Raw genomic sequence first — 26181 nt, 5'->3', positions numbered from 1 at the left:
CTATGGTGGCACTGGACTGAGTCTGCAGCCGCCACTCTGAGTCCCTGACGGGTGAGACCACACGCGACCCACGCCGTTACGTAGCCACTTTTCGGGGGTGGCGCATTGCGAAAGCGGCGGCGCCACCAATTTCGCCGTCATTGGGGATTCTCTGCCCCATCGCCAAACACTGATTTTGGCGTCGGGGATTGGAGAATACATCACCTTATCTATGTTTTAGCCCCTTTGATACTTTCATTGGTTCTAATTCTCAGCTGAGGCTTTCTAATTTATTCAAACAGCTATCTGTCACTTTGAACATGACCAAGCATTGGTCATTACTTAAAATTCACTAATGTCCATCAAATTAATTAAATGTCCACGTGCACCCGCTACATCTGCCATTCCTACAAAGATAAGGGCCGGGATTTTCCGATCCCGCAGCCAAGTTCTGACGGCAAAAGCAGTGAGAGCCACTCCGGCGTCAATGGGCCTCCAGGCACTCGGAAGCTGACGCGCCACGGCCGGCGCGGGTTCACGCATGCGCGTGGGTTCCTGTCTCAGCGCTGGCTCCTGGGCAATATGGTGGAGCCCAATAGGGGGCTGGCATGGAGGAACCATAGGCCCCCATGGAAATAGCCCGCCCGCCGATTGGTAGGCCCTGATTGTGTGCCAGGCCAGCCTGGAGGCCCCCTCCGGAGTTGGTCCCCCCCCCCCCGCCCCCCACTAGGATAGCCCCCGCAGCCAGAACTCCGAGGTCCCGCTGGGTAGACCATAAGGAACCTACGCCGGCGGGACTCGGCCGTACTCGGTGGGCACACGGCCCATCGAGGCGCGGAGAATCACTGGGGGGTCCGCTTTCAACGGCCCCCGACCGGCGCGGCAGCGATCCCATGGGCGCCGGAGAATCGGCTGGCCGGCGTCGGAACGGGGGATCGGAGAATCCCAGCCCTTGTGCTTGCATTAACCTTGCTTTTGATACATTTTCATTCCTAAATGTTTTGTGGAACAATGATCTATTCATCACGAAGGCCTTTATGCAAGTTTTCTTTTGAAACAATATTAGCTTTGTACAGCAAATCTCATATTGTTTATCTGAAACCATAGCTGGGATTCTCTGAGCCGCCTCACCGAAATCGCACTCGCGCGGGGGTGGGGAATGGGGCGTCAGACCCCCGATTACGGGTCCGACGCCTTCCCACGATTCTCCGGCAACCGGAGGAGCGTCTCCAGTCGTGCGTGCGCGCAGTCGACGCGACGCTGGTCGGGGTCCATTGAAAGAGGCCCCCGCGGGGATTTTCTGCGGATGACCAGCCGAGTTCCTGTCGGCGTGGTTCACGTATGGTTTCACCCGGTGGCAGCTCGGAGTCTTGGCTGCGGTGGCCGTCCTGGTGCAGGACGGGGCGATCCGTCACAGGGGGGGGTCCTCCACAACGGCCAGGCACGCGTTCTGCGGGGGACCTACTTCTTTGGCACCGGCCCGCTATGCGGGTCCGCCATGCCGTGCGGGGCCGGCGCCACAGGCGGCCGCCGCTGCATGCATTTGCGGTCCCACAGCCGGAAGTGCAGGGCCCCGTATCAGCAGCTGGAGCTGCGTGGAGCACTCCGGGGCCCTGAAAACAGAGAATCACTCCGGACTTTGTAGAAAACATTCCGGAGTGATTCGCACACGTTTTCTCGCGGGCGTGGGGGCATTGACCCATTATTGGAGAATCCTGCCCCTGACTTTGTGGAAATTCCATTTTCTGTCTAAGCACTGAATTTAAAAATTATACTGCATCAATTCTTAAGGGTCCCAAATAAATCAATGAAGCAATCAGTAAATCAATAAATCTGCAATCTGTTACTCCTTTTTTTATATTTTAAACTTAATAAAATAAATCAATTAATAAATTAATAATAATATAAATAATAGTAAAGCAAAAGAAATATAAGCTAAGGAAAACGCATTCACGGTGTCTTTGATGGCCCCTGTGTGTAGGAACAACCTTCAACACTGGAATGGGTTACAAGCATTTAAATGACTAGATTAATAAATAATATCAATAATAAGGAATCAATAAAAAGAGCCTTCCATGCCCTGTAAGGTATTGCTACTTCAGGGTTTCATGACATCCTTTTGTCAGAAATACAAGATATATAGCAAAAATAACTTCACAGAACATAACCGGGCCTTGCACCACTGAAACTCCTAAGGATCTCAACCCCACTCATTAGCCCAACTCAAAGAGTGCTGGACTCCGATTGTTTTAATTTTTCCACTTCCTTTTGATGTGTTTTTGCAAAATTAGTGATTTCTTTGGAACTATCCGGAATATAAGTGCAACATTTTGATCCAATCAGGGCACCTGTCCCATCTTTCTTGGTGAGAATATAATCGAGAGCCATTCGATTTTGTAAGCGTTTCAACATAAAGGCTGTAGAACTATCATTATCTACTTTCTCCATGATGGTTGTTATTTTGGTCCAATTCTCTGGCTACCTTTGCACCCCCAATAAAATGCAACAAGCTGAGCAAGAAATCTATCGTGCAGTGAGGGCCTGTTTTGTTTACTTCTTCGGACTGATAGTTTGTATCAGTAATTGTTCAACCTTGACGTCTCGCATCACTGTCTTAAGGCCATATGTTCTTTCTCCCTTGTCAATTTTGAGTGTGATGCTAAGACCGGGTCGTGGAATGAGCTTTTGCTCCGAAATTGACTATAAAATCATATTGAGTTGCCATACATAGATTATAGACCATAGAACAGTACAGCACAGAACAGGCCCTTCGGCCCTCGATGTCGTGCCGAGCATTGTCTGAAACCAAGATCAAGCTATCCCACTCCGTCATTCTGGTGTGCTCCATGTGCCTATCCAATAACCGCTTGAAAGTTCCTAAAGTGTCCGACTCCACTCTCACAGTAGGCAGTCCATTCCACACTCTAACCACTCTCTGAGTAAAGAACCTACCTCGGACATCCCTCCTATATCTCCCACCTGAACCTTATAGTTATGCCCTCTTGTAACAGCTACATCCACCCGAGGAAATAGTCTCTGAACGTCCACTCTATCTATCCCCCTCATCATCTTATAAACCTCTATTAAGTCGCCTCTCATCCTCCTCCGCTCCAAAGAGAAAAGCCTAGCTCCCTCAACTTTTCCTCATAAGACCTATCCTGCAAACCAGGCAGCATCCTGGTAAATTTCCTTTGCACCCTTTCCAATGCTTCCACATCCTTCCTATAGTGAGCTGACCAGAACTGCACACAATACTCCAAATGTGGTCTCACCAGGGTCATGTACAGTTGCAGCATAACCCCACGGCCCTTAAACTCAAGCCCCCTGTTAATAAACGCTAACACGCTATAGGCCTTCTTCACGGCTCTATCCACTTTAGTGGCAACCTTCAGAGATATGTGGACATGAACCCCAAGATCTCTGTTCCTCCACGTTCCTCAGAACCCTGCCGTTGACCCTGTAATCCGCATTCAAATTTTTTCTACCAAAATGAATCACCTCTCACTTATCAGGGTTAAACTCCATCTGCCATTTTTCAGCCCAGCTCTGCATCCTATCAATGTCTCTTTGCAGCCTACAACAGCCCTCCACCTCATCCACTACTCCACCAATCTTGGTGTCATCAGCAAATTTACTGACCCATCCTTCAGCTCCCTCCTCCAAGTCATTGATAAAAATCACAAATAGCAGAGGACCCAGCACTGATCCCTGTGGTACACCGCTGGTAACTGGTCTCCAGTCTGAAAATGTTCCATCCACCACCACCCTCTGACTTCTATGTGATAGCCAGTTACTTATCCAATTGGCCAAATTTCCCTCTATCCCACACCTCCTTACTTTCTTCATGAGCCGACCATGGGGAACCTTATCAAACACCTTACTAAAATCCATGTGTATGACATCAACTGCTCTACCTTCATCTACACACTTAGCTACCTCCTCAAAGAATTCAATCAAATTTGTGAGGCAAGACTTACCCTTCACGAATCCGTGTTGACTATCCCGGATTAAGCTGCATCTTTCCAAATGGTCATAAATCCTATCCTTCAGGATCTTTTCCATTAACTTACCGACCACCGAAGTAAGACTAACCGGCCTAAATTACCAGGGTCATTCCTGTTCCCTTTCTTGGACAGAGGAACAACATTCGGCACTCTCCAGTCCTCTGGCACTATCCCCATGGACAGTGAGGACCCAAAGATCAAAGCCATATAACATATAGCCATACAATATAATAACAGATACTATGCATGCACCCCCAGGATTATACGGAAAACAGAAAACACAGAATGAAGCAAGGACTGCTGACATGCGTTTGGATCATTGCTGGACTTCTGCAACTGCGCGCGCAACGAACTTTTGTTACAAACCCCACACCAGCCCCGAACACTACCACCCAACAGACCACCACCAGCCCGGACACTACACCACACAAAGACAGACATCGAATCCCCCACCTGGTGCGAAAACATTGCCAGATGGAACCCCCTTCTAGTAATTGCAATAATCTACAGTGTCATTCAGACACTCCAACTCCGTAAATGCCTCCCGCTCCCCGATATATACAGTCTGATCCCTCTACTTTGGAATTCAACAAAATTGAACTCATGTAACAATAGCTGCTAAAGATAAACCATGTACCTCTTTAACTTTATTAGGAATAAGTAGAAATGCGATGCAGCTGTTTTAAATTTTGTACTGTATATAAGTTCTTTGATATTCACCAGCAGCGTGAGAGTAGCTTAGATCAGTGTTCTTCAAACTTTTTTTCCGGGGACCCATTTTTACCAACCGGCCAACCTTCGGGACCCAACCCGGCCGACCTTCGCGACCCACGCCGGCCGACCTGCGCGACCCACCATTTTCTCTTACCTTGTTTGCTGCTGACAAAAATGGAGGAAATGGTTTTGGGTCTCTTTGGCCCTCGTACATGCTTCTCCAATGGAACATGTTGGATGAGGTGAAGCCTTCTGGTGTCGGAAAGTATGGAGTCTCCATCTGTCCAAAGTTCTGCATTTTTTTCCTGTAAAATTTTGTCAAATAACCCCCCCCCCCGAACTTGTAAAAAAAAAAATGAATAAACCCCCCCCCCGAACTTGTAAAAAAAATAAATGAAAAAAATAAAAATTAAATGAATAAAATAAATGAACAAATGAATAAAAACCACTACAGAACTTGTAAAACAAAAAACTGCAACCGTTTAAAAAAATAAATGTCATTTCAATTTGTGAGCAACATATACAGTTTCAGTTTTCACAGGGTGAGATCTTACTCTTCCACTGCTCATCTCATTATTATTCTTGGTCACTTTCTTTCTCTAGCCCTTGAGTGGGGTGATCTGTGCTGGGAGAAAATTCACTTTGTTTTTGTTTTTGATTCCAGTTTATTCCATAATCTAGTGTAACTTGAATGTGATCGCTGAATAATTGGATTGATACCCCTTTCTCTCTGACACTCCCCATTTGCAAATCGACTCACTCAAATATCATTCAAAATAACATCATGCATGGACTTCAAATATTCTCCAGCTCTCCAGATTTTCAGTATCCATCTTGTGGATATTCACCACCTGGTTTACTTGCTACCAGGCCTTTATCAAATAATTTACCCTGTTACTTCAATTGTGCTAATTTCGACAGGTATCTGTGTGTTTGATTCAGCACGGTAGCACAGTGGTTTGGGCTGCACGGCAGCACAGTGGTTAGCACAGTTGCTTCCCGGCTTGTATCACTGTCTGTGCAGAGTCTGCATGTTCTCCCCGTGTGTGGCATGGGTTTCCTCCGGGTGCTCCAGTTTCCTCCCACAGTCCAAAGATGTGCAGGTTAGGTGGATTGGTGATGATAAATTGGCCTTAGTGTCAAAAAGGTTAGGTGGGGTTGCTGGGTCATGGGTGGAGGCGTGGGCTTAAGTGGGGTGCCCTCTCCTTAGGGCCGGTGCAGGCTCGATGGGCCAAATGGCCTCCTTCTGCACTGTAAATTCTATGATTCTATCCTAATTATTTTAAAGTCAGTTTCTCTATGGAATATGTGTCAGTGTCTTGATCACGTAATGATGTTGTTTCACTCTGTTGTCCCTATTGACCATTTATGGTCATGCTGTTTGTCAGGTAGTGTGCATGCATGGGACCTGCTCTTCAATGCAAATGACAAGCTTGCCTATTAGTCACTTCACACGTAACTCATCTGCACACGCACGCATTGCCACCAATGTCATACCACACATTCCTGAACCTTTTGTGATCTTATCAAAAGATCTGAGTTGTTGCATATCTCTCCACATATGGTCTAGATGCCTTAGGTGGTGGCCAGAGTACCAAACTTTGTTCCCTTAAATAAAAGCATAGACAAGGACACAAGCATTGCCAAGAGAACGTTTATCAATTTGCTCGCCTCCTCTAGACTTTCTCCTTCATATTAATGCCAGATTGAAATATTCCATTGAATTGCACCCAATATTCCAATTCCCATTTCCTGATTTGATTTCCTGTCTCAATTGTCTACCCTCAATTAATTAATCCTATCCCAACCATGAATCCTGGGGAAATCTTTCAGTCCAATAAAATATCTTCATGTTTAAAACAGAAATCAAACATTTCCATTTGATTCCAGGCAGTAATATTTTGACTGCTTGTTTTTTGTCTTAAATTACATCTTTTTTATAATGTAGCTTACTAAATTACATTGCCTTTCTACATCCCACAATTGTCCCAAATTCAAACAACAGTGTCGTTGGCTTTCAAATTTTTATTAATGTCCAGTTCATCTCTTCTTTGTCTTAAAAAGGCTTTGTCCTTATGTCCATGGACACCAGCTGAACTGCAGATCTTGTTTCATTTGCAATTACCTGTAAAGTAAAACAGTAATGGAAATGGGGCTTTCGTGGTGATAATTGGTTCCTCGCCACGCTATGGCGAGTTTCCGATTTCACCTATGGGAGCGGGCCGGTTACAACGCAGACTGTTTGCGCCTGGCGCGGTTCTCTCGTTTTTGGCCTCTCTCACTATTCACCGGACTCGTTTCGCTTGAGCGAGAGCGCAACGAGGCTGTAGAATCGCGCCGAGTGAGTTTTCTTTTAGAATATTTAGTAATAAGTACAATATTGAGTGTTAAGTATTTGCTTTTATTGAAGATGTGCATTGCTTTGACATACTTGATATGATGTGCTACCATGCAAAGTTATTTATGCTGTGTGCACCAAGTAATACCGTACCAGCCTCCCCGAACAGGCGCCGGAATGTGGCGACTAGGGGTTTTTCACAGTAACTTCATTGAAGCCGACTCGTGACAATAAGCGATTTTCATTAAATTTTCATTTCATTTTGCTGTATTCTTTTTGAATGTTTTTGAATCTAGTGAATGCTTTTATAGGCAGAAATAGGGTGGCATGGAAGCACAGTGGTTAGCACTGTTGCTTCACAGCATCAGGGACCTGGGTTCGATTCCTGGCTTGGGTCAATGTCTGTGCAGAGTTTGCACCTTTGTGTCTGCGTGGGTTTCCTCCGGGTGCTCCAGTTTTGTCCCACAAGTCCCGAAAGACGGCTGTTAGGTGAATTAGACATTCTGAATTCTCCCTCAGTGTACCCGAACAGGCGCCGGACTGTGGCGATTGGGGAATTTTCACGCTAACTTCATTGCAGTGTTATCCTGGGCCAGCCACCCACATTCTTGGTACAATCCAGTGAGCGACCTGTAACTTTTTGTTTAAAGTAACAAAATCCTCAATAAGAGAGAATAAAACCACAAGATTCCACAATTTGTTTGAGCAGACATAATAAACTTTACTTTGCAAAGTCAGAAATGTAAAACAATTTACAATATCTATCTTACATTCTTAACATTCAGAATTAACTTAAGATACATGCAAATTAACAAGTAAAACACACCACATTGCATAATAAATGGCTGATGCAACCAAGACAGATCCCATGAATTTCTGTGCAACCCATCCAAACATTCAGCATCCATTGTGAATTAAACAATCTCATTAAAACTTTGTCTCCTTCACGAGGGATTCCAAACTTTTCGCATTCAAAAATCATGGGCGGATTCTCCGAGCCCGCGCATGCGCAGACCCGCGCCAGCCTTTCAGCGCCGGAGCAGCGCGCAGCACTCCGGCGCCGTACTAGCTCCCTGAAGACCAGTGAATTGCTGGGCCAGGAGGCCCGTTGACGTCGGCGTACACCTCTCCAGTGTTTATGCTGGTGTCAACACTTGGCCGGGATTTCGGAGAATCCCGGCCCGTGTCCTTTAATTCTCTTTGGGCCGCTCCAACACAGTCCGTCTAAAAACTGCAGGCTGGATTTTCCGGTCCCCAGCTGCATGTTTCTCTGCAGTACACCATTCGCTTGCCAATGGAATTTCTCATTTAAGAAACCCCATGCTGCCAGGTTGTTGCTCCGGGAACGTGGTGTCTTCCTCCCTGGCAGCGTTGTCACCCCTAGGTGGCGCTGTTGGGGCGAAAAGTGGGCAGGGGGAGGGGCGCCTGTAGGGGGCGTCGGTGCCCGTTCGGCGCCGGGTAGGGGCGGCGGCAGTACTGACCCTCCGGTCAGGTGCTGCGGGGAGGGTGGGGGTGGGGGAAATGGTGCGGGTGCGCGTGGGGCTCCGGCGGGTGCCAGGTCCCCAAGGGAGACCATGTCGTGGCGGCCGTCGGGGAACGCCACGTAGGCGTACTGGGGGTTGGCATGCAGCAGGTGGACCCTCTCGACCAACGGGTCCGACTTGTGCGCCCTCACATGTTTCCGCATCAGGACAGGTCCGGGTGTCGCTGGCCAGGTTGGGAGCGAGGTCCCGGAGGAGGATTTCCTGGGGAAAACAAGGAGACGTTCGTGAGGTGTCTGGTTTGTGGTAGTACATAGCAGCGACCGAATGGAGTGAAGGGCCACTGGGAGGACTTCTTGCCAGCGGGAGACTGGGAGATTCCTGGACCGAAGGGCCAGCAGGACGGTCTTCCAGACCGTTCCGTTCTCCCTCTCTACCTGCCCGTTTCCCCAGGGGTTGTAACTGGTCGTCCTGCTGGAGGCGATGCCTTTGCTGAACAGGAATTGACGCAGTTCGTCGCTCATAAAGGAGGACCCCCTATCACTATGAATGTATGCGGGAAAACCGAACAGTGTAAAAATACCCTGGAGGGCCTTGATGACGGTGGTCGTGGTCATGTCCGGGCAGGGGATGGCGAATGGGAACCGGGAGTATTCGTCAATCACGCTCAGGAAATACGTGTTGCGGTCGGTGGAGGGGAGGGGGCCCTTGAAATCCATGCTGAGGCGTTCAAAGGGACGGGAAGCCTTTATCAGATGCGCTCTCTCTGGCCGGTAAAAGTGCGGTTTGCACTCCGCGCAGATTCGGCAGTCCCTGGTGACTGTCCTGACCTCGATGGAGTAGCGCAGGTTGCGGGTCTTAACGAAATGAAAGAAACGAGTGACCCCCGGGTGGCAGAGGTCCTCGTGGAGGGCTTGGAGGCGTTCCACTTGTGCGGTGGCACAAGTGCCGCAGGACAGGGCTTCAGGAGGCTCGTTCAGCTTCCCGGGACGGTACAAGATCTCGTAATTGTAGGTGGAGAGTTCTATCTTGCCCCACTGTGCATTATCGAACATGAAGGCCACCGACCGTTGGTCCGTGAGGAGAGTGAATCTCCTGCCGGCTAGGTAATGTCTCCAATGTCGCACAGCTTCTACTATGGCCTGGGCCTCCTTTTCGACCGAGGAGTGGCGAATTTCGGAAGCATGGAGAGTGCGGGAGAAGAAAGCCACGGGCCTGCCCGCTTGGTTGAGGGTGGCCGCCAGAGTTACGTCGGACGCGTCGCTCTCGACCTGGAAGGGGAGGGACTCGTCGATGGCGCGCATCGTGGCTTTTGCGATGTCCGCTTTGATGCGGCAGAAGGCCTGGCGGGCCTCCGTCAACAGGGGGAAGCTTGTGGACTGGATCAGGGGTCGAGCCTTGTATGCGTAATTAAGGACCCATTGTGCATAATAACTAAAGAAGCCGAGGCAGCGCTTTAGGGCCTTGGGGCAGTGAGGGAGGTGGAATCATGAGGGGACGCATGCGTTCAGGCTCGGGGCCTATGACTCCATTTCGCACTACGTAGCCTAGGATGGCTAGACGGTCGGTGCTAAACACGCATTTCTCCTTATTATAGGTCAGATTAAGGAGATTCGCGGTCTGGAGAAATTTTCGGAGGTTGGTGTCGTGGTCCTGCTGGTCATGGCCGCAGATGGTGACGTTATCAAGATATGGGAACGTTGCGCGTAAGCCGTACCGGTCAACCATTTGGTCCATCTCATGCTGGAAGACCGAGATCCCGTTCGTGACACCGAAGGGAACCCTTAAAAAGTGATAGAGCCGCCCATCTGCTTCGAAGGCAGTGTACTGGCAGTCCCCATGATGGAGGGGCAGCTGGTGGTAGGCAGACCTGAGATCCATCGTGGAGAAAACCTTGTATTGCGCAATCCTGTTTACCAGGTCGGCTATACGGGGGAGAGAGTACGCGTCCAGCTGCGTAAACCGGTTGATGGTCTGGCTGTAGTCGATGATCATCCTATGTTTCTCCCCGGTCTTTACCACCACTACTTGAGCCCTCCAGGGGCTGTTGCTTGCTTTGATGACCCCTTCCTTCAGCAGCCTTTAGACCTCGGACCTGATGAAGGTCTGGTCCTGGGCACTGTACCGTCTGCTCCTGGTGGCGACGGGTTTGCAATCCGGGGTGAGGTTCGGCAACAGGGAAGGCGGGTCGACCTTAAGGGTCGCGAGGCCGCAGACAGTAAGGGCGGGTATAGGGCCGCCAAATTTAAAGGTCAGGCTTTGTAGGTGGCACCGGAAGTCCAGCCCTAGACGGGTGGCTGCGCAGAGGTGCGGCAGAACGTACAGGCGGAAATTGCGGAATTCCCTGCCTTGGACAGTGAGGTTCGCTAGGCAGAACCCCTTTATCTCCACTGCGTGTGACCTGGAGGCCAGCGAGATCCGTTGGTTTATGGGATGGATGACAAGAGAACAGCGACTTACCGTGTCGGGGTGGACAAAGCTTTCCATGCTCCCAGAGTCGATCAGGCACAATGTCATGTGGCCGTTGATGGCGATCGCTGTGGTGGCTTTCGCTAGCGTGCGGGGCCGACTCTGGTCCAGGGTCATGGAGGCCAGCTGCAGCAAGGGGAAGGTCTGGTCAGGCAGCGTGGAGTCGGCAGTGCTGGGTGCCTGAGGCCGGTCCGGGGTAACGGAAGCCAGCTGTAGCAAGGGGGAGTTCTGGTCAGGCAGCGTGGAGTCGGCGGTGCTGGGGGCTTGAGGCCGGTCCAGGGTAACGGAGGCTAGCTGCAGCAAGGGGGAGTTCTGGTCAGGCAGCGTGGAGTCGGCAGTGCGGGGGGCTTGAGGCCCCATCCAAGATGGCGTCAGCCACGGGTCGCACATGGAGTCCGGGGATGCAGAAGATGGCGTCGGCGAGGGACAAAATTGTGGCACCCACCCAACCAGCGTGGTGGCCGGGGGGCAAAATGGCCACGCCCGTGGGTCGCACGTTGCCCGGGGATAGGAGGGCGGCGGTGGGCCTTGGACGGCCGGGACCTGAAACAAAGGCTGCTGATAGTCGCTGGCGACCGCTGCCACGGCGCGGTCCTGGCAGACCGTGACATAGTGGCCTTTCTTGCCGCACCCTTTGCAGGTGGCGGTGCGGGCCGGGCAGCACGCGCGGGGATGATTCACTTGGTCACAGAAGAAGCAGCGTTGGCCGGCGGTGAATACGGGCCGTCTAGCGGCGCAGGCCTGTGGGGTTCGCGGGAAAGTCTGGGGGGCTGCCGCGACGGGGTGCCACGCAGCCCATGGGGCGCCGTGTGCCCGGGAGCAAAAGCCAGTGCGTTTTTGTACGCAACGTTCATGGATCCTGCCAGGGCCCGTGCCTCAGTGAGGCCCAGCGTGTCCATTTCAAGGAGCCTTCGGCGGATGTCGGGGGAAGACATACCTGCCACAAAAGCGTCCCGAATTAAAAGTTCCGTGTGCTCGTTCCCCGTGACTGCTGGGCAGCCACAGTTCCGGCCCAGCACTAGTAGAGCCCGATAGAAGTCTTCCAGTGTTTCTTCAGGGCTCTGCCTTCTAGTTGCCAACAGGTGACGGCGTAGACCTGGTTCAGAGGACGGATGTAATGTCCTTCTAGCAGCTCGATAGCTGCAGCATAATTCTCCGCCTCCTCGATCAGAGGGTAGATTGCACGGCTGACTCGGGAGCGTAGAAGGTGCATTTTCTCCCTTTCCGTGGGGGTGTCGGCGGCCGTGTCGACGAAGCTCTTAAAACACGCCAGCCAGTGCTTGAAGATAGCAGCGGAGTTGTCTGCGTGGTGACTGAGCTGAAGGCACTCTGGCTTGATGCGGAGGTCCATCCTTTCAGAAGTAATAGCTGATTAAATTGATGCACAATCAATTACTCGAGAGACAAGGAGAGTCATACTAATAGGCTTTAATCAGCTAGAACTGTACCCAGCAGCTTCAATACAGAAAGTGAAGGCTGCTGGGACGGCATTGGTTCTTATCCCCGCCTCTCAGGGAGGAGCTATGTACATTGGCCAATGGTAGACGCCTAGGTCTAGCCAATGGGCATCCACCTCTCAGGTACTGCAATACCTGGTATTACCACAAATACTATAGCCAATTTGTACACCTCAAACACCTACAAACAGCAATGAAACAAATGACCAATTGTTTTAGTAATGTTGTTTGAGGGATAAATTACCGCCTGAGTACCAGGAGAACTGTTTACTACTCAGTCGTCATCCAATTGCTCCATTGTGAGTATTATTCAACCAGTTAACTGCAGCGATTTCACCTTTTGCAATGTGTGAGACTCAAATAATTCTTTCTAGAACAAGTAAGCATATTAGCTGGTTGCAGGTTTGCATTGATTTCTTGCTAGGATTCATATGGTCATAATTTCCTTGTGGCCATTGATATCTGTTACCTCGAGAGAAACGTTTAAAAAGATTCTTGATAGACTTTCTATTAATGAGCGATAAATATCCGATCTTCACTAGAGTCCCTGCTGCTAGCACTCCCTTAAACATATCTGAATTCAGGTTTCAGAGGCACCAATACATAATAGTCCCATTATGTTCATTTGCAATTCCTGAAGTAAAACAGATCTTAAAATATAACCATAATTTCCTTGGGTTACAACAAAATCATTGCTATAATTAACCAATTGTATTCTGTGTTTAGGTCATTGAATTAGCATAACTCATGATACTTTTCTTCAGGAATTGCTAATAAAATCAATAATGACAAAATCGAAAATGAACGATCTGTTATACATGTAGATCGCTTGCAAACTAATGCAAACTGACCTCACTGATAAAGTAAATGTATTTGTTATTATTCGTGGAATCACCTAACAATTAATAAAAGTTTTTTTAAGTGACATTATTCAGTCAATTTTCTTGAACCACTTTCTAACATTTCTCTTTTTTCATTTATATAAGCTCTATATAAAGCTGTAACCGCAGAAGATGAATTTCACATCTGCTTTGTTGCTCTTTTCTGTGATGAGCACTTCAGGCACCAAAGTTGTCGCGGTAAGACGAGAGTGTGATAAGAATACTATTTACTGAAATGTCATTAATGATCTTGGTAATTATTATTGTTTTATCGTAGGTGGACAATTCGATGTCACCGATAATGCAAGGTTTGTTTCTTCAGATATTCATTCCTAAATGTTCTCCGATTTAACGGTAAAGTTGGTCATTTTTGTTTATTCGTTCATGGGATGTGGGCGTCTCTGGCGAGGCCAGCATTTATTGCCCATCCTTAATTTTCTTTGAGAAGGTGCTGGTGAGCTGCCATTAATGATTTTGAGCAGTAAATTAAATAGTCAAGGATCAATTCACATTAATTTGTTGTGGCAGTGATAAAGATATCAAAACCCTTTGTTTCTTTTTTAGTATGCAGGAAATTTGGGATAATTACTGCTGGTAGCAAGTAAGCATTGAAATAATTGTGACGCCTGAGCTTAAGAATGACTTAATGGAAAGGATCAAAATGTGAATATAATTTGTAATTCATTTGAAATGCCTTAGGATAAATTGTTTTATTTTTGATGTCCTTTTCTTAAAATTTTGAACCATTAAAACAAATACAAATAATGAATGTGTGTGTATTTTGAGAGCACCTTTCACAACCACAGGTGGCTTCAGGTGTTTTACAGGCAATTAAGTCGTCATTATTATAATTGTGGTTAGCAAATTGTGCATGGCATAATCCCATAAACAGCTACTAGATTGTTGGCTGAGGGAAATATTGGTCAGAATAGCCCTTACTCTCGGATGACTGCCTTGGCATCCTTTACGTAGCGCCATAGAATCCCTAGTGCAGAAGGAGGCCATTCAGCCCATCTGCACCGACCATCTGCACCCCACCTAGGCCCACTCCCCTGCCCTATCCCCATAACCCCACCTAATCTGCGCATCCTTTGAGCTCTGAGAGGCAATTTAGCATGGCCAACCAACTAACCTGCACATCTTTGGACTGTGGGAGGAAACTGGATAACCCGAAGGAAACCCACGCAGACAAGGAGGTAAAATGCAAATTCCACACAGACAGCTACCCAAGGCCGGAATTGAACCCGGGTGCCTGCCGCTGTGAGGTAGCTGTGCAGTGTAATGCAATGCATGGCAACTGAGAGGGCAGAAGAGGCCATGGTTTAATATCTTATTTAAAAGCTGATGTCTCGAGCAATGCAGTACTCCATTACACTGCATTGAAGTGTCAGGCCAGTGTCTGAAGTGCTCTTGAGGCCACATGTTCTGCCTCAAAAAGCTAGAATACTACCACTGAACCCAGGGTGACACCTAAGTGGAGTACAGCAGCTGCTTAGATGTTACGACATATGTTAGGTACACATTAGCATTTGTTTCAGAATAGGGCGGCACAGTGGTTAGCACTGCTGCATCACAGCACCAGGGACCCAGGTTTAATTCCTGACTTGGGTCACTGTCTGTGCAGTCTGCATGTTCTCCCTGTGTCTGCGCGGGTTTCCTCAGGGTGCTCCGGTTTCCTCCCAGAATTCCCAAAAGATGTGCTTGTTAAATGAATTGGACGTTCTGAACTCTCCCTCAGTGTACCGGAACAGGCACCAGAATGTGGTGACCAGAGGCTTTTCACAGTAACTTTGTTGCAGTGTTAATGTAAGCCTACTTGTGACACTAATAAAAATTATTATTATAACATGTATTAATGAGTAACTGGTATTATTCTCTTTAGTTGTCGCCATTCTCCTCTTTCTGTCAATAGATGCCCTAACTGGAACTGCATTTTACTGATTCGAAATATACACCCAATACTATTCCACCGTCTGTACTTTGTTTATTTGGCGTTGTTCTTTTTCTTATTCCTAAATTGTGTGCATTGATGGCAAAGCAGCATTTGTTGCACATTCCTAACTGCCCTTTTTCACATTGTTGCACTGGCATCGGGTCACATTTGTCACAGGATGTTTTTGGACTGCACAGAAAGAACTGTGAATGTTCAGCAGTAATGCACTCAAAGGAGGCACAGATATTCAAACAAATCAGTTTAGTCGCATTTCTTTATATAATGACTCAATTTCTTCTCTGGCAGCTTTCCACATAAAAACGGGAACGAGCAAAAGAACAGCTTTTTGAACATTGTGACACCTGAGCAAATGAGCAAAAATCACGAAAGAGAAGAACTTTAGTTACTGAGAAAACTTGGTTGCTATTTTACACCTTAAATGAATAGAAATATGGAGAAAACATAGCAATAACCAAGGATTTTGCAACCTTGCTCTTTTCCTCGCCTTTCTACCCCCACTGCCGACAGGCCTGTGGGTTGTGAAACTTCATGGCAAGATTGGCATGGCACACAATGGACTATATTTCTCTTTGTTCACCTTTTCGCTTCTGTGCACCTGTCAGTTGTTTACTGATGACTGTGCACTAGCTGCCAGGTCAGAGCTGGACATGCAATGTAACAAGGACTTGTTTTCCAATGCATGCAATAACTTCAGCCTTCACATATTGCGTGGCTCTCACACAGCTCTTACTCAGGACTCTCCTCAGTCTCTAATTTTATGTTGCAAGTCTGACATCCAGGAATTGATGAGGTGACATTTCCTCCAATTAAAATTGGGAAGATCGAAGTATTTGTCTTCAGCCCCTGTCACAAACTCTGCTCCCTAGCACTGACTCCATCCTTCTCCCTCACAACTTGGAGGCTGAACAAGATGGTCCTCAGCATGGTATACTATTCAACCTGGAGTTCAACTAGCAACACCATATCCTCTCTTATTTACCTCTGTCTTTTCTTACATCCAGACTCGATTATTTTGATGCTCCCCTGGCTGACCTCCCATGTTCCTCCCTCCATAAGCTCGACTGAATTCAAAACTCTTCCACCTTTATTTCAACTTGTACCAAGTCCTGTTCACCCACCATCATGTGCTTACTTACATACATTAACTTCAGGTCCAGCAACACCTCAAATTTAAAATTCACATCCTTATGATCAAACTTCGCCATGGCCTTGCCCTTCGCTTTCTCTGTAACTTCCAACCTAATAACCTTCTGTGAACTTGTAGTTTGTGTAGGAATGTGCATAGCATATATCCTCTAAGCTCTCCCTTCTGAATTACCTTGAACTAATGGGGTGGCAACAGTGGTTAGCACTGCTGAAACCAATCTTTTATGCACAATCTGTATGGAGATTCCATACAACTATCTCCCAGAACATTACTGGTTAGCACTGCTGCCTCACAGTTTAGAAGTGGTTCCAAGCATCAAATGGCCCCTTGAACCCAGAGACCCTGATTCAATCGGGTTTGGGTGGCTGTCGGTGTGGAGTTTGCACTTTCTAACTGTATAGGCATGGGTTTACTCCAGGTGCTCCGGTCTCAAAGAACGAAGACAATTACAGCACAGCAACAGGCCCTTCGGCCCTCCAAGTCTGCACCGACCATACTGCCCGTCTGAACTAAAATCCCCTATTCTTCAGGGGATCATATCCCTCTATTCCCATTCTATTCATGTATTTGTCAAGACTAAAAATCACTATTGTATCTGCTTCCACTACAACCCCCGGCAGCGAGTTCCAGGCTCCCACCACCCGCTGTGTAAAAACACTTGCCTTGTACATCCCCTTTTAACCTTGCCCCTCCTACCTTACACCTATCAATTGACTCTTCCACCCTGGAATAAAGCTTCTGACAATCCACAGTCCAATGATGTGCAGGTTAGGTGGATTGGCCATGCTAAATTGCCCCCTAGTGTCCAGGTTAGGTGGGGTTACAGGGATAAGGCTGGAGAGTGGTCCTACGTAGGCTGCCTCCTTCAGCACTGTAGCAATTCTGTGGTTCTATTCGATTGTTCTAACTCTGCATTCTTTGAATTCCAGACTTATACATTCCAGAATTTGCATCATTGACAGCTATGCCTTCAGCAGTTTTAGTTTTATAATCTGGAATTCCTCCCCTAAATCTTTGCTAATTTAAGATGTTGCTGAAAACCTAACACTTACATCAAGTTTTTGTCACCTTCCCTAACATTCTTTCTATGGCTTGATGTTAAAAGTTGTCTTATGTGATCCCTGATCTGGAGTCACATCGGCTGATTATGGGGAGTGGACCTTAATACGGTTATGGATCCAAGGCTGGATCGGTCGGGTTCGAGGACAGGCAGGGTATCGGCAGTTGCAAAAGAGCTAAAGGGACAGATGGGGGGGGTAGATCCGTGAAGGTTTTGGCGGCCGAGAGCAAAGAGTACTCATTCTTTTCCCATGTACACAAAGTGTACTCCCGAATTTACTTTTTTGTTATGGATAGGACGTTGTTGGCGGGGGTGGTGGACGTTGAGTACTCGACAATGGTAATGTCGGACCATGCCCCTCACTGGGTGGACTTGCAGGTCAGCAAGGAGGGGAGCCAGTGCCCGTACTAGAGGTTAGAGGTAGGACTATTAGCGGAGGAGGAGGAGGAGATGTTTGTGTTGGTGAGGGAGGCCATTTGGAGGTATGTGGAGATAAACAATACAGGGGAGGTCTCGGCAGCTTTGGTATGGGAGGCGCTGAACGCAATGGTGAGAGGGGAATTTATCTCGATACGGGCACACGGAGAAGGCAGAGCGGGTGAAGATGGATAGATTAGTAAGGGATATTCTCCAGATGGACAGGAGGTACTCGGAGGCAGCGGAGGCGGGGTTATTGAAGGTGCGGTAGAAGCTGCAGATGGACTTTGGGTTGCTATCCACAGGGAAGGCGGTGGGGCAGTTGAAAAAGGCGAGAAGGGCGGTGTATGAATATGGGGAGAAGGCTAGCAGGATGCTAGCACACCAGTTAAGGAAACGGGAAGCGGCAAGGGAGATTGGGAAAGTGAAGGACAGGTGGGGAATACGATTTTGGACCCGGTAGAGATGAATGGTGTCATGTGAGGGTCCTGTTATGGGAGAGGTGTTTTCAGAACTCCAAAACGTATCATGGAGTTCAACCAACCTCCCCCTTTAATGCTATTGTTGCTTTTCCGAGCACACGGCTTGTTCCCTAGGTGTGGGATTACAATTGGACACGTGGGTTTTTAAACACAAAACAATGTTTATTCCATGAACTCAACTTAACCTCTTAAATAAACATTGGATCTCTTAACACCCCTTACTTCAAAGATAACCCCGAAAATATTACAACACTTAATAATCCTTCAGTTATTCCTTTCAACATCAACACCTTTAAACAGAAACACATCAGGTTAAAGGCTTTACTATTATGAGTTTAAATCATCCAAATGATCCAGAGATAGTCTTTCATGGCAGAGATCACAGCAGATCCAGCTCATTGCAAACACAGACACACCCCAAGCTCTTTCCAAAATGAAACTAAATTCAGAACTAACCTCAAAATGGCTGAACTGAGCTCAGCTCCATCCACTCTCTGACATCACTGCATTTCTTAAAGGTACATTACTTAAACATCCATTTCCTGAATGCACTCTCACATGACAGTCCCTTTAAGAAAGTGTGTTTATCAAATAGCTGCAGTGGTGTCATTGTGTGGGTGTAGCTGAGCTGTGTTTCTGGCTTTTACTTTCGTTTTGAGCTGGAAGCTGTTTTGTAGATGAGTTTTTGGTTTCGTTTTCAGTTGGGGAGCTGCATTCAAGCAAGAAGGTGTATTTTGACTTCTCTCTCTGCAGGCTAAAGAATGTCTCCAGACCACTTGATAATTTAAAAGTGATACCTACTTTCTCTGTAGAGAATTCAAACCTACTGACTTTATTTAAAAGGGTCTTTGACTTCTGGATGTTGTTCGGAAAGTTATTAAGGGCTATCTATAAAGTATTGTATCTGTGGGGATTATTTGTGTTGGTAGTTGATAAACTGTTTAATGTGTGTTTATAAAATGTTAACTGGATTCACAGAATAAACATTGTTTTGTTTTTAAAATACTTAAGGTCTCTGTTGCATAACACCTGGAAAGTGGATCCTTGTGCTCCCCATAACCAAAATCTATTAAAAGTTGTGGGTCAGGTGAACTCCATGATATACTTTGATGTTCTCTAAACCCTGGCCCATAATCAACTGGGGGCTTGTGGGGTAAAAGTCTATCTTCCGTGATTGTGTTGGCTTAGTGAACTTAAAGACAGTGAGGGGTGAACATATTTGTGTTTGCTTTTCTGGGGCGCGATTCTCCGACCCCCCACCGGGTCGGAGAATCGGGGGGGGGCTGGCGTGAATCCTGCCCCCGCCGTGTCCCGAATTCTCCGTCACCAGAGATTCGGCGGGGGTGGGAATTGCGCCACGACGGTCGGTGGGAATCGCGCCACGCCGGTCGGCGGGAATCGCGCCACGCCGGTTGGCGGGAATCACGCCGGTCGGCGGGCCCACCCCCGGCGATTCTCCGGCCCGCGATGGGCCAAACTCCCGCCGCTGTCAACCCTCGCCCGCCGGTGTGGATTAAACCTCCTTTTGAACGGCGGGACAAGGCGGCGCGGGCAGGCTCCGGGCTCCTGGGGGGGGGGGTGCGGGCCGATCTGGCCCTGGGGGATGCCCCCACGGTGGCCTGGCCCGCGATTTGAACCCACCGCTCCGTGGTCGGTCCTGTGCCGTGGGGGCACCCTTTTTCTTCCGCCTTCGCCATGGTCTTCACTATGGCGGAGGCGGAAGAGACCCACTCCCCTGCGCATGTGCGGGGATGCCGTGAGTGGCCGCTGACGCTCCTGCGCATGCGTCGCACGGCGAAGACCTTACGGCGCCGGCTGGCGTGGCGCCAAAGGCCTTCCCCGCCAGCCGGCAGAGCGGAAACCACTCCGGCGTGGGCCTAGCCCCTCAAGGTGAGGGCTTGGCCCCTAAAGGTGCGGAGAATTCTGCACCTTTGGGGCGGCCCGACGCCGGAGTGATTCCCGCCACTCCATTACGCCGGAACCCCCCGCCCCGCCGGGTAGGGGAGAATCCCGCCGCTAGTGTGGTATTCCAGTTTGGGTAGGGAGTGTGTTGTGGACATGGCTCTTTCAGAGGCTCGGGTGTTTTTGGGGATGGAGAAGGTCACGCAGTACCTTACGAACAGAGACAAAAAAAAGGCTTTTAGGTTTGGCAAAACATTGCAGTTAACGTTACCTGACAGCATACAAAAAGAAGAGGTACTTACGGCGGTAGCTGAGCATTGAAAATTGCCTGAGATACAGTCAGACTAATTCGAAATGGCAAAAATTCGGTTACTGATTAAGAAATGTAAATATGAAAGAAAATTAAAACAGCTGAATATAAAATGAGGGAAAAAGAAAGAGAAAAGGAGAGAGAAGAAAGAGAAAAGGAGAGAGAAGAAAGAAAAAAAGAAAGAACAGCCCTAGCAGAACACCAAGAAAGAGAAAGGGAGATATAGATCAGGGAAAAAGAGAAAGAGTTTTAACTTCAGAAAATGGTCAAGAAACATGACAATCAGTTAAAATTGGCGGATGTAAAGAGAAACGTACAGTTTGAGGATAGCGATGAGGATAGTGAGAGAGAGCGTCATAGTCGAAGGCTTGGTGGGGATCTATTTAAATATGTCCAAGCATTGCGAAGGTTTGATGAGAAGGAGGGAGAAGTTTTTTCCATTTCATTTGAGAAGGTAGCTAAGCAAATTAAATGGCCACAGGACTTGTGGGTATTACTGATTCAAACAAAGTTGGTAGGTAGAGCTAGTGAAGTGTTTGAATCACTATCAGAGGACGTATCTAGGACGCAAGAGGAGGTGGAAAAAATCCATCTTGGGTGCACATGAACTAGTGCCTGAAGCCGACAGACAAAGGTTCAGAAATTTAAGGAAAGAACCTGGTCAAACATACATGGAGTTTGAAAGGATCAAACAGAGTAATTTTGATAGGTGGATAAGGGCTTTGAAAATCGACCAAACGTATGAAGCTCTCAGAGAAATTCTACTTTTGGAGGAGTTTAAAAATTCAATTCCTGATGTAGTGAGAACTCTTGTGGAAGAGCAGAGGGTTAGAACTGCGAGGTTAGCAGCAGAAATGGCAGAGGGAGCTTTAGGTTTTTGGATATCCAGGTGGCGCGGGATTGGGAGCAGTTACACAAGCTGAATTTGGGGCGGTTAGTGGAGCAGATGAAGGGGGATTTTAGAAGATGGGATAGGCCTCCGCTGTCACTGGCGAGGAGGGTGCAGACGGTAAAGATGACGGTTCTCTTGGAGTTTTTGTTTATTTTTCAGTGCCTGCCTATTTTTATCCCCAAGGCTTTATTTAAGATGGTGCATGCGGTGATCTCAAGGTTTGTGTGGCCGGGTAAACCCCCGCGGGCAAAGAAGGTGCTGCTGGAGCGGGGTCGATGGGAGAGGGTGCTGGCCCTGCCGAATTTCAGAAAATACTACTGGGCGGCGAACATAGCAATGGTTAGGAAGTGGGTAGTGGGGGAGGGGTCAGTATGGGAGCGGGCGGAGGCGGCCTCATATAGGGGCACAAGTTTAGGGGCACTGGTAACGGCACCTCTGCTGTTATCGCAGGCTCGGTACTCCACAAACCCGGTGGTAACGGCGGCCTTGAGGCTGTGGAGACAGTGGCGAAAGCACATGGGAGTTGAGGGTGCGTCGGTATGTACACCAATTCGTGGCAAACACCGGTTTGCGCTGGGGGGGCTGGATGGGAAGTTCCGGAGGTGGCAACGAGCGGGAATCGAGTGGTTTGGAGACCTGTTTGTTGATGGCAGCTTTCTGTGCTTGGAGGATTTGGAGGAGGACTTTGAGCTGCCCAGGGTGGATGGGTTCCGATACCTGCAGGCGAGGGACTTTGTGCAGAGGCAGGTCTCGACTTTTCCGTACCTACCGCCCCAGGATCGAAAACGGGGCTGGGGGAGGGTATGGTCTCGGAAATTAATAAAGAACTCATGGAATGGGAGGGAACCCCAATAGGGGCGGTGAAGCGAAAATGGGAGGTAAAATTGGGCAAGGAATTATAAGCGGGAGGTGCCCTGAGTAGGGTTAACGCGTCCTCGTCGTGTGCCAGGCTTAGCCTGATACAATTCAAGGTGGTCCGCAGGGCACATATGACTGTGGCCCATATGAGCAGGTTCTTTGACGGGGTGGAGGATAGGTGTGGGCGGTGCGCGGGAGGGCCCGCAAATCATGTCCACATGCTTTGGGCATGTCCGAAACATCGGGGATTTTGGCAAGGATTTGCCGATGTCATGTCCACGGTATTGGAGGTACGAGTGGTTTCGAGTCCAGAGGTGGCGGTTTTTGGTGTGTCATAAGACCAGGGAGTCCAGGGGACGAGAGAGGCTGATGTTTTGGCCTTTGCCTCCCTGGTAGCCCAGAGATGGAACTTATTGGCGTGGAATGACTCGGAACCCCCAAAATCGGGGGTTTGGGAAGTGACATGACCGGGTTTCTCAGACTGGAGAAGATCAAGTTCGCCCTGAGGGGATCGATGTTAGGGTTCGCCCGGAGGTGGCAGCCGTTTATTGACTTCTTTGGGGAAAATTGAGATGTCAGCAGTTATAAACTGGGAGGGGGTCAAAGGGAAAGAGGGAGGTATGGGGGGATGGTTGAAGTGGGAATCACATCGTGGGAAAAGGGGATTGGGGAATTGTGTATGTAAGCCACATTAGCTGGGTTTGGTTGTTGGTTGGCTGGGTGTTATTTGTTCTGTTGATTGTTCCTCTTGAAAACTGTTGTTAAAATTATATGTGCCTTCATAAAATATATATATTTAAAAAATTGTCTTATGTGAAGCACCCTGGCCGGGATTCTCCGAGCCTGCGCCGGCTCGGAGAATCGGCGTTGATGTGGAGACGGCCCGCGACGCCTGGACACGATTCTCGGGTGACCGGAGAATCGCCGCCAGCCGCATGCGGTCGTTGCGGCACTGGTCGGGGGCCGTTGAAACAGGCCTCTGTGCGATTCTGCCCGGTCGACCGGTCTCCCGTCGAGTTCCGCCGGCATGCTTCCCATATAGTTCCACCCGGCGGGAGCTCAGACCCGTGGCTGTGGTGGCCGGTCTGGTGCGGGGTTCGGTGGATTAGACTCCGGAGGGGGTCTCCACGACGGCCAGGCCCGCGATTGGGGCCTACCGATCGGCGGGCATGCACGATCCGGGGTCCTACCTTCTTCCGCCATGTTGTGCGGCGGAGGCGCGCAAGTGGCCGCTGCTCGCTTGCGCGGACCCACGGCTGACCGCCGTGCGTATGCGCGGACCCGCGGTGAGCAGTGCAGGGCCGCGTACGGCAGCTGGAGCAGCACAGAGCACTCCAGTGCCATGCTGGTCCCCTGTGGGCAACAGAATCGCTGGGCCAAGAGGCCCGTTGACGCTGGCATGAAACACTCCGGTGTTTATGCCAGCGTCAACACTTAGCCGTGTTTTTAGAGAATCCCGGCCCTTGTACTTTAGAAGTGCTATATAAATGCAATTTATTGTTGTAGTCCAGTGGATTTATTATTTGTTTGTCTGTGGAGATTGAAGCAGTTTTATGAAGTGGATGCTGCAAGATCTTCTGGTCAATACCGAGCCCTGGACTAGCATCCCAGTGAGATCAATGAACCCTTGACCCTTGATGTTCCATTGCCTAAGTTTCCATCACTTTTAGCTGAGGCTGTTCATCTCATTAATCACCAGCTCTGTAAATGAAGTCAGCTCTGAGACAGGAAAATGATCAGGCAAAAAGACCAATCAGATTATAGACATGAATACTGGAGAGGCACATTTTTAATGAGTGAATAAATAAATATGGATTTTTTTTTTTAGATATGCTGAAAAGGAAAAGGACAGACTTCAGTGAATTGGACATAGGTAGCAGCATTATGGAAATTAACAAACATCTTGGTGAGGAAACAATTGACTTAAAGAGTTTAACTGTTTTATGTTTTTGTGGTGACTTAAAACATTTTTTCATGAACATGTGAATAAATGTTGTTAACTCAATGAAAAAAGAAATAAGATTTAAAATATCCAGGTGATCAAGTTATTGGTCAATGTATTCAAAACATTTTTTGCCGTTTCATGCTGCAAGAAGAACCTAAAATTGATTGTTATATGGAATCTTAAGATGCATATCTATTGTGCATAAAAGGTAGGTTTCAGTAACCTGACAAATATACATAATGAAGTCAGATAAATCCTTTCTTATTCTCATTTAACCCTCGACTAAGAAATGCTCTGGGAGTTTTTACCTTCTGTTGTAGTTCGAGGGACTATTTGATGCTTGAAACCACTTCCAAACTGCCTTAGATTGAACCACGTTTACGGTGTCGGAGAAAATTACTTTTGTTTAACAATCTTTGTTTTAGCTTTCTCTCGGGCAGCTGTTTGAGTGAGTTACCTCTTTCCTCCCAAATCAAAATCATTGGACAAAAAGCATATCGTTTGGCTACAAGTTACAACTTAATATTAAAGTTGTGTAGATAGACACTTGACAGACATGCATAAGAGCAAATCATTAATAGACTGAAGTACTTAATAAAATGACCGCAATTCAGTGTATTGCTATTAGTCAACGTCATTGAATGCTAAGCATTAACGTTAACAATGTTTCGAGACGGAAGTTATGAATTGGTGAGACTATTTTAAGAATTAATTCTCAGGGCAGCACAGTGGCACAGTGGTTAGCATCGCTGCCTCACGGCGCCGAGGTCCCAGATTCAACCGCGGCTCTGGGTCACTGCCTATGTGGAGTTTGCGCATTCTCCCCGTGTGTGCGTGGGTTTCTCCCCCACAACCCAAAGATGTGCAAGGTAGGTGGATTGGCCATGCTAAATTGCCTCTTAATTGGAAAAAAATGAATTGGGTACTCTTTTTTAAAAAAAAACCCCAAAAAGACTCAATTCTCAGGTAGCCAACAAATTGGCACTGTTGATTTCAAATCTCCCATGTGTGCATTTAACAAAGTTCAGAATTTACATGACGCCATATCCAGGAGCAATGTGGCTGAGCCAATATTCTGCCTTCCTGGGCGTAAAGGCACATACCAATGATTCTCCCTTAAGCAACAGGTCTGCCTGTTCCTTTAATTCTGACTGAACCTGCCTAATGCATGAGTGAGACATTATTACAAGGTGACCAAGATTGGGAAAGTAATATTCCAGGGTACACAATATTTTCAAAAGACAGACAGAATGAAAAAGGAGGAGGAATATGGACTAATTGAGGGGGTGGAGCAGTACTCTGGCGGGAGCAGTTGGGTGTTCGGAAGTGTGGGTGAGCCTCCTGGGAGGTTGGTGTGGGTCTGTAAAATGATTACCTGTAAGGTAGATGCGGTTTTACTTCTGAAATTTTCTGGGTAACTATTCATGCAGCCCGGAAACATTCAAAGTTTAGATTTAAATCACATTTTCAGTTTGTTCCCAGTGCAAGGCAATTGCCCATCAGAAATTTACACTTCACAGGTCATTGCTGTGCAAATCTGCCTGGGAACGCCCTGGGGGTGGTAGTGGTGGTACATGGCATATGCCGTTTCCCAGCATGTCTTTCGGATAACTCCCAGTTCCACTATACTGGCGCTCAAAGGTTACGGCCCTTGAGTTTCCAGTAGAGTGATAAATCGAGCAAAAGGTAAACATGTGCAAACTGGTACACAAGATTGTTTGAAGAGATGTGATACTATCTGCAGTCTATAATTCTAACAGTTAACTAAAGAAAAGGAAATTGAACCTAAGTGATTTGTTCATGTAAAATGGTTCCCTTACTATTTCTCGCTCTCAATCTTTAAAATTCCAAGAGTAAGGGGCGGAATTCTCCGACCCCCCGCCGGTTCGGA

The 26181-nt window shown here is 48.0% G+C and overlaps 1 protein-coding gene across 1 annotated transcript in view; it reads left to right on the top strand.

The window, feature by feature from the left end:
- The window catches only part of LOC140430265 (low choriolytic enzyme-like), a 246281-nt gene that overhangs the window by 9832 nt on the left and 210268 nt on the right, over nucleotides 1–26181 (top strand). The window contains exons 3-5 of the mRNA XM_072517690.1: nucleotides 13429–13521; nucleotides 13601–13631; nucleotides 24174–24251. Coding sequence (XP_072373791.1) covers nucleotides 13456–13521; nucleotides 13601–13631; nucleotides 24174–24251 — 175 coding nt within the window. The 5' untranslated portion in view covers nucleotides 13429–13455. The remainder of the gene's footprint in view (nucleotides 1–13428; nucleotides 13522–13600; nucleotides 13632–24173; nucleotides 24252–26181) is intronic.

This window comes from Scyliorhinus torazame, chromosome 10 (genome assembly GCF_047496885.1).
Source record: "Scyliorhinus torazame isolate Kashiwa2021f chromosome 10, sScyTor2.1, whole genome shotgun sequence".
NCBI lineage: Eukaryota > Metazoa > Chordata > Chondrichthyes > Carcharhiniformes > Scyliorhinidae > Scyliorhinus > Scyliorhinus torazame.
Note: the sequence above shows the minus strand (reverse complement) of the source record. Positions and strands in the feature narration are given on the sequence as shown.